General features: G+C 36.1%; 1 protein-coding gene across 1 annotated transcript; it reads left to right on the forward strand.

Annotated features, from left to right (window-relative positions):
• Positions 1 to 3578: 3578 nt before the first annotated feature.
• On the forward strand, positions 3579 to 4592 carry nkx3-1 (NK3 homeobox 1). Its single transcript, XM_051117809.1, has 2 exons — positions 3579 to 3773; positions 4053 to 4592. Exons 1-2 carry the CDS (start codon positions 3647 to 3649, stop codon positions 4490 to 4492), a joined length of 567 nt encoding a protein of 188 aa, XP_050973766.1. The 5' UTR covers positions 3579 to 3646; the 3' UTR covers positions 4493 to 4592.
• The last annotated feature ends 4066 nt before the right edge of the window (positions 4593 to 8658 follow it).

Here is an 8658-nt window from a genome sequence, read left to right on the forward strand (position 1 = left end):
TATTTCAGTTGACTTAATGTACATAACTAACAACAATTAAATAAACCACACACACACACACACACACACACACACACATATATATATATATATATATATATAACTAAATAAAAAACGTATTACTTAAATAAATAAAACAAATAAATAAAATAAATATTTTAAAAAATGAAATACAAATTAAAATAAATACATTTGGTTATAAATATATATCCAAATAAATAAAAAAAAAAATAAAAAAAATGATATACATTCAAATGAAAATAGAAAATGTGAACATATAATAATATAATAAATATGAAAATAAAAACAAATTTAAAATATTAACAAAAACTATAATAGTTTCTGAATGCTACTATATATATTAACAAAACAAAATATATTAAAACGAAACAAAATAAAATAACTCTTTTTTGGGAAAATGTGACCTGTTTTGGAAGATTTACTGATAAAACTAAGATGGAGCATTCAGATATTTTAATATTTCACTGTTTGGAACTTCATGAAGGTAAATAACCAGGTGATTTGTTCAATTTTGAGATAACTTTTCCATTCAAAAATTTATTATCTGGCTATATACTGTAAGTATACGGTAACAAAAAAAGTTATCAACTTTACAATCACAGCACAGACATTTAAAATAAATCTAATTCTATATAGATAGATAGATAGATAAATAGTTTCAAAAGTATGTAAAGTATTGAAACATGACTGTACCTTTAATAATTGCCTTTAATTAACTATTTTATGTACTTATAGTTGGTGTGAAAGATATTCATGTTTAATATGTTCATAAAATCATTGTAGTGGGCACTATTGCCACTCATCAGACACAGACTAACTTGTTAAGTGCGTTAACTATAGACATGAGTATTTCTGTGCTTACGGTGGTGGGAGGTCATGCCGGTGAACAATACTACCGTTTGTCACTCTCAGCTTTTGTGTTATTCCAAGCAAACTCCCCGCTCTCCTGGGGCCAGTGCGTCCTCTTTCCCCGTCCCGTTCTCTACCTTTACATGCCTCCCCCTTAACCACATCTCTCCCTGTCTGTGTCTCTCCTTCTCTCCCCTCTGCCCAGGACTGTGGGGTCACACAGAAGCACAGGGGCACAACAAACAAACAGCCATACAACAACGTGTGGGTCAGGAGAAGGAGCCGGGACCAAATATGTTGAAGTCATTAGCTCCACGGGGAGGGGGCCACCCACTCTGACCCTGCCTGACTGAGGATCCTCCTCTTGCTTATGAACACATACCCCGGTGCCCTGGACCTCAGGGCCTACCCCAGCTTGACATCCAGGGATGATAGGAGACTAATACTGATATCTTGTTACACAATAAATCTCACTAAATTCTCAACTGACTGAGAATGAGAGGCAGAGCGACTCAGTGTAACAGTAATAAAAAGCTCAGTGTAAACTGATGCACATGTATTTGTTGTATCTCTTTCAACAGGGATGTTTTAAACAGGCATATATTCTTAGCTTGAGGGGGAAATTAAAGTGTGTATCTTTATGATATGCAAAATGCAAATAAAAATAATATGGAAACTTTTTTTACAGTAAATTTTCAGTTTAGATAGATAGATAGATAGATAGATAGATAGAATATTCATTTGTTATTTTCATTTAGTTTTTCATTTTACTTTATATATATATATACAGTACTGTGCAAAAGTTTTAGGCCACTAGTATTTTAACAAGCTAAAAAATGGTTTAAAGTAAGTTATTTCTATCCTTTGCTGTGTCAGTAAAAAATATCGGTTAACATTTCCAAACATTCTGTTTGCCATTAATTGTAATAATCAAGTGAGATTTTTGTTTGCACAAGGAGTCTGACAACAGCCAGTGCCCCACACTAAGATCTGATCTCACCATCATCCAGTCTGTCTCTGGAATGACATGACATTAGGTAGGTACCAGACTAAATCCAGAAGAACAGTGGCAACATCTCTAAGATGTTTCAAGTAACCTACCTGCAAAGCTACCTGAAAAACTCTGCACAAGTGCACATAGGGCAAAAGCTACTGTAAATGCAAAGGATGGTCGCATCAAATGCTGATTTATTTTAGTTAATTGAAGTTCATTGATAAAGAAAATCTTTATGACATTGTTTTTGACAGCATCCTCATTTTATGTGCCTGTCTAAAAATTTTAACAGTACTGTAGCTTTGTAGGTGTAGGTCTCTTAAAGCATCTTGGAGATGTTGCCACAGTTCTTCTGGATTTAGTCTGTCTCCGTTTTTTCTGTTTCTTAAGACAGACTGGACTGAATGATGGAGAGATCACATCTCTGTTTGCACAAGGAGTCTGACAACAGCCTGTGCTCCATACAAAAATCTCACTGGATTACTACAATTAATGGCAAAATGAATGTTTAGAAATGTAAACTGATATTTCCTACTGACACACTACAGCAAAAGACTGACTTTAACTGACTTTAAACCATTTTTTAGCTGATGAAAATACTAGTGGCCTAAGACTTCTGCACAGTACTGTATATATATATATATATATATATATATATAATAACATGGAAACTTTTTTATTTTTTACGTTAATGTTTAGTAGTATATTATAGACTAATTTTAGTTTATATATATAGAGAGAGAGATTATTTGTTATTTTCATTTAGTTTTACGTTTTACTTGATGTACCAAACCACTAAAAAGAACAGAACTAAACGTTACTTTAAAAACAAAGCTAATTAAATTTTACTAAAATCTTTAACTAAATAAAAATTTTTAAAATGTTTGCATGAAATCTTAAAAAAATGTGAATATATATGAATATTCAAAATATTAACAAAAACTACAATAGTGTCTCAGTTATACTATATATGCATATATAAAGGTTCTTAAAAGAAAAAAAAAGGTTTTTCTTGAAACAAAACAAAATAATTTTTAGGATAAGACCTGTTTTTCAAGATTCACTGAAAAAACTGAGAATGTGCATTTACATGTTTTAGTATTTCTCTGTTTGCAACTTCATAAAGGCAAATAACCAGACGATTTGTTCATTTTCAAATAAATTCTCCATTCAAAAATTAATGACCTAGCTATACCAAGAAAGTTACAATCACGGCAGAGACAAATACAATAAATACTAGTCCACAGATAGATAGATAGATAGATAGATAGATAGATAGATAGATAGATAGATAGATAGATAGATAGATAGATTACACACTATTTCAGACAATATTAAACTACAAATAAAAAAAATGATATTGTGTATTTATTATTGTTTTTTTTTTTTTTTTTGTTTTTTTTTTTGTTGTTTTTTTTTATTGTATATGTATTATACTTTCTTTTATTGTATATATGTATATCTGGATGAGTGGGGAGGACAGCTAAACTACATATAAATAAAATGCCTATGCCACAGTGTAAATTTATTAAGACTTAAGGACAACCAGCAGTCGTGTCTGGTGTTTGACAGAATGATGGTTCATGGAGACGTGTCTGTTTTAGCCATCAACGAGTCTGCACCGATGACGTAGCACAGGACGCTCCTCCAATAGTCAAAGAGACAACAACACTCAGCGCTATTTAAAGTCAAGCAGCTGAGCTGGAGAGTGAAAGTGCCAATAACTCACCCGGAGAAAGAAGACGCTTTATTCTTACCTTTAACAGGAATTTAGCCACGTAAATGGCGGCTTCAAACAAGCAGCTAACGTCGTTTTTCATCGAAGACATTTTATCCTTAAAACAGGATAAAAAAGATGACTCCTACACATCTGAAAGCGAAAGAGCCGACAGCACAGACGGACGAACAGGTATTACACTTTGAAGAAGTTTCTGTGTACATTTCTAAGTTAGTTACTTTAGAAGTTTTATAAGTTTTCCAAGTAGGCAGATAGATAGCTGGGTAGGTATGCAGGTAGTTTATGCAAAGTGGAAAACAGCTAGCTAAAAGTAGACGTAACATTGTATGTTTGCGAGACGCGAGATCGCACAGATCTGTCAGGTTTAGAAATGTTCTGAGAACACAGGAAATGTTCCTGTGTGAAAAGTGAGTTTAAAATCTTAAATTAATCGTGTACTTACCTTTACAGATTCAGAGTATATCTCTGTTTGTCGGAGCCCTGAGGATAAATCAGTGTCGTCCGCTGAGATGACGGGCGGCGGGGGCAGCGGGAAAAAGAAGCGCTCCCGCGCCGCCTTCACGCACCTGCAGGTGTTGGAGCTCGAGAAGAAGTTCAGCCGTCAGCGGTACCTGAGCGCACCCGAGCGTGCGCACCTGGCGAGCGCGCTCCACCTCACCGAGACCCAGGTCAAAATCTGGTTCCAGAACAGGAGATATAAAACCAAACGGAGGCAGCTAACGACAGAGCACGGCAAGGACTACTTTCAAAAAACAGACGCCACAACTATGGCTGCTACAGAAGAGGACTTTTTCAGAGCTTCACTTTTAGCGACAGTCTATAAATCCTATCCATACCGGCCTTACGTGTATGATTTACACGGACTGAGTGTATGGAGACCAGCACTGTGATGAAAGGGACATTGGCTTGGACTTTGGGAATTTTCTCAGATTATTGTGAATAATATTGTTTATAATTATGGTGATTTTTTTAAGTATTGTACAGCTTTGTGTTCTGTGTAATAAAATATTTTTTTCAAAGATACATATGTGTGTTGCATGAGCTGTAGGCTCAGAGTATTCTGGTATTCTGCCCCACTTCATCTTGATCTTATTTAATTCATACATTTAAAATGAACAAGGACGTATGGGCTTGCTCTTGTCAAATATCTTTACTTTTATCTTGCATGCATCTCACTTATGTTAACGCAGACTTGTGAAATGCATTTTTGCCTTATCTTGTTAAACAGACCTAGCATACTTCTATGTGCCTGACCTTTTGTTCTACTTTAAAACGACTGGGGAACTTAAAGAATATGGGTCTAAGTGAAATCGAGACAAATAGCGCAGCTATATTTATTGGCATCTATTTTAGCCATTGATTCGCCAAAACTTAATTTAACATTTTGTGCTCTCTGAAGTGTCATACTGTGGCTCTGAATTTAGTCTCCCGTTGGTCTTCAGTAAAAGTTTTCACACATACATCATTATTCTTTCAAAATCACAGCACATCTAAGAACTAATTCCTAAATTAAGCTCTCCATTGTTTAACAAGAAGTGCAATCATTCTTCAGTCTGAACACTTGCCAGCCTGTCACAAGCCATGCCAGCTGATAAATCAAGAGAAGGATTCTTTTGTAAAACATGCGGGTGCGCTCAACATAGAAGTTTAACATTGCTACAAGAGATAGCGATCTCAAGCGCCCCTATCGTTCTTCCATTCAACTTAAGTTGACTTCAGCGGAGCGATAATTTAAACCGCCTGAACCGGAGGTGGTCTGTTGTCTGAGGGATACAGGTAGACTTCTCCAGGAAAGATGACATGATTTACCCTGTAAGGCATGGTCTAATCAGTGAGTCATGAAGACATGATCGCTTAAACTGAATGCTAAACTGATAAATGTGATAGAAATAATATCTGAGCCATTTTATGGTTTACACACAGAATTCTCAATCTTCTGTGAATAATATGTTTGCAATACTTTCTTCAGGAAGCAACTGCCATGTAGGTCATCAATCACCTGTCTTTAAAATGTTCTCAGGCATAACCAGACCTCTTTAGCTATTTCTGCAAAGAAATGTCTCAGTAAGTATATGGATTACAAGAATAGCAGTAGGAAGTATTACTAATATTATTGGCTGTTTATTAGCAATACCTTATTCTGCATGACCATATTTCAGATCCCTTAATCCTAAACTTTACAGCAAAGCAGCAAATTAGAGTTCATAGTTCGTAGTGGCAAGTTAGTTAAACATTTCTTACACATTTCTTACGTTAAAGTTAATTAAAGTTTTTAATAAGATACCATTTGAGTGGAAACGTAAACACAAACTTACACAAAATACAATTAGATTTATTTTTGTATAAAAATATTCTATTCTGTTCTACAATACTTGCACAGTCGTATGGCTATTTAACTGATATTTTTGAGCATATAATATAATTTAGTATAATAATATCCATGCTCTTATCTACTTGCCCTATCGCATAACTTTCCACTGAGTGTTTATATTAAGCAACCGCTCTCATTTGTTCTGGTGAAAATGATTTATTTCAATCGTCAGTCAGATTACAAAAATTCTCCACTTTCCAGTTCAAACGATTCAAAGGAGTTTCAGCTATTATCTAAAACTCAAACCTGTCTGGTGAAGGCTGACTTTGACATCAAACCCTTTCTTTCAGTTGAAGCTTGCAGATCCACCCAAGCAGGGCATATCCACCCGCATATTTCTATCTCCACAACAATGTCATGCCACTTAATAATAGTAATCTGTGTGGTGACATTGTTTTGGTTTGAGCGATAACAGCGGCCCGTGATACAGGGGTTCCTCTCCGTACAGAGCGCGAGTTCGCCTAATGCCACCCACTTGGCCCGGCTCCAGAGAAACTCTGGAATTTTCTGCGTCTATCCGTTTCTGTCTGTTCGTATCGATATTCTTATTTTACCAAAATATGTTCTATGTTACACCCTTATGTTTAAAAATATACCCATCAATTTTACCTATCAATGTCTACCTCTGATATTGTACGCGTAAACACATGGGAATTCGTTGTGATGGCATGTGAAAACATATATGGGATTGGCTTCAATGCCATTCTCTTTAAATATGTTAAAAATGTTAGTCGTTTGACAGAGAGAATGAAATGTGCGCTGTGGTTACTACTGTCAACAAAGCAAACGTTTTTTAGTGTTCAAATCAAACAATTTGATTGACAGCTAAAGGGATAGTTCACTCAAAAATTAATTTACAGTCAATTTTAAGTTATCCTCACGTTGTTACAAACCTGAATGAATGATCTTTCTTCTGTGGAATACAAAAGGAGTCTTCCTGCCTCTGCTTTCCTTATAAGGACATTCCACTGCTTCTGACTTTCTTTTCAAGAATCAATTAACAAAAGTAAATAATAAATTAAGCAGCATCACATTTTGTTCATATGATTCATTTGTTTGTCTTCTGGAGTCATATAGCCATTGGTTAGTTTCTATGGGATTATTTTTGTGCCAATAAGAATGAACGTAACTTTATAAAACTGAACGTAACTTTCCAAGAAACGATCAAAAATATGCCACTGCAAAAGAAGAAAAACACAATGAAAATGAAAAAATGAACTCAGTCGCACGAAATTAACATGCTCTTCAAATATGCTTCATTCTTTGTTAATGATTTTCAAAGAATCGTTTTCGCGAATCATGGATTCTGAATGCGTTGCCACAGCTTTCGCTTACGCTTCACCAATTTTCGTTTGCTGTTTTGGCACAAACCTCTCGTGGGGGCGGGCTTAACAGCGATCTACTCTGATTGGCTAATGAGCTTTTGATGGACACTTGTTCTCTGACCTGGAAGCACGGACGGTGACGTCAGTGGCGCGCATATTGGAAAGTTGTTGCGGTGTGCAATACGTCGTGCTTTGTTAATAGAAACTATCAGAACTGTTGCACACTGTACATGAATAAAACTTTTATCGATGTTATTGATTAACGTTACTTTAGCAACACGAACTTACTTCAAGCTGCCCTGAGGGACAAGCTGAGGTGGAAGATGATGCCGCTCCGTGTCTCTCCTGGGAGCTCATCTTTAGAAACTAAGAGACGACCGTAGGTGAAATACTAATAACATTAATACTTAATATAAACAAAGCACGACCTATTGCACACCGCAATATGCGCGCCACTGACGTCACCGTCTGTGATTCCAGGTCAGAGAGCAACTGTCCATCAAAAGCTCATTAGCCAATCAGAGTAGATCGCTGTTAAGCCCGCCCCCACGAGAGGTTTGTGCCAAAACAGCAAACGAAAATTTGCGAAGCGTAAGCGAAAGCTGTGGCAACGCATTTAGAATCCATGATTCGCGAAAACGATTCTTTGAAAATCATTAACAAAGAATGAAGCATATTTGAAGAGCATGTTAAATTCGTGCGACTGAGTTCATTTTTTCATTTTCATTGTGTTTTTCTTCTTTTGCAGTGGCATATTTTTGATCATTTCTTGGAAAGTTACGTTCAGTTTTACAAAGTTACGTTCATTCTTATTGGCACAAAAATAATCCCATAAGTTTCAGGATTAAAAATCGTATGTATTGGGGCTTTTGGGGGCTGAAGAGGCAAGAGAGGCAGTGTCTCCTCAAAAAAATGGATGGTACAAAAATAAAACAGAGGAAAGATGACAAAATATGACATAAAAAGAGTATAAATCACTCAACAGAGACAGCAGCAGGTTAAATTACAGTGGGAGTATGCATCTCTCTCGCCGCCCCTGAGCCCATTATGTTTTAACAGACCACCCAAAGCATGCTGTGAATTTGGTGGGGGGTAATTGAGAATGAATAGGGGAAGTCATGTTAGAGGAGGCAATGCCTCCATCACAGGGTTGCCAGGTTTTCACAACAAAACCTGCCCAAATGCTACTCAAAACTGGCCCAGTCGTGTTTCGAAGGGGGTTCCCTGTTAAAATTCGCATTTCAGGGAATAAATATCACATTTTTGGGGTTGCTTCAATCAGGACATGTAAAACAGCCTGCGGCAACAGTGTTAAAGTTGCCCAATTCTGCGGGAAAACTGCAGACTTGGCAACACTGAT

Source organism: Labeo rohita, chromosome 8 (genome assembly GCF_022985175.1).
Source record: "Labeo rohita strain BAU-BD-2019 chromosome 8, IGBB_LRoh.1.0, whole genome shotgun sequence".
Taxonomy (NCBI): domain Eukaryota; kingdom Metazoa; phylum Chordata; class Actinopteri; order Cypriniformes; family Cyprinidae; genus Labeo; species Labeo rohita.

What these genes read in the sequence shown, in the direction of transcription:
- nkx3-1 (XM_051117809.1), top strand. Translation starts at nt 3,647, where the DNA reads ATGGCGGCTTCAAACAAGCAGCTAACGTCGTTTTTCATCGAAGACATT. An exon ending in CAGCACAGACGGACGAACAG is followed by an intron (nt 3,774 to 4,052) that starts GTATTACACTTT and finishes TTACCTTTACAG; the next exon opens with ATTCAGAGTATATCTCTGTT.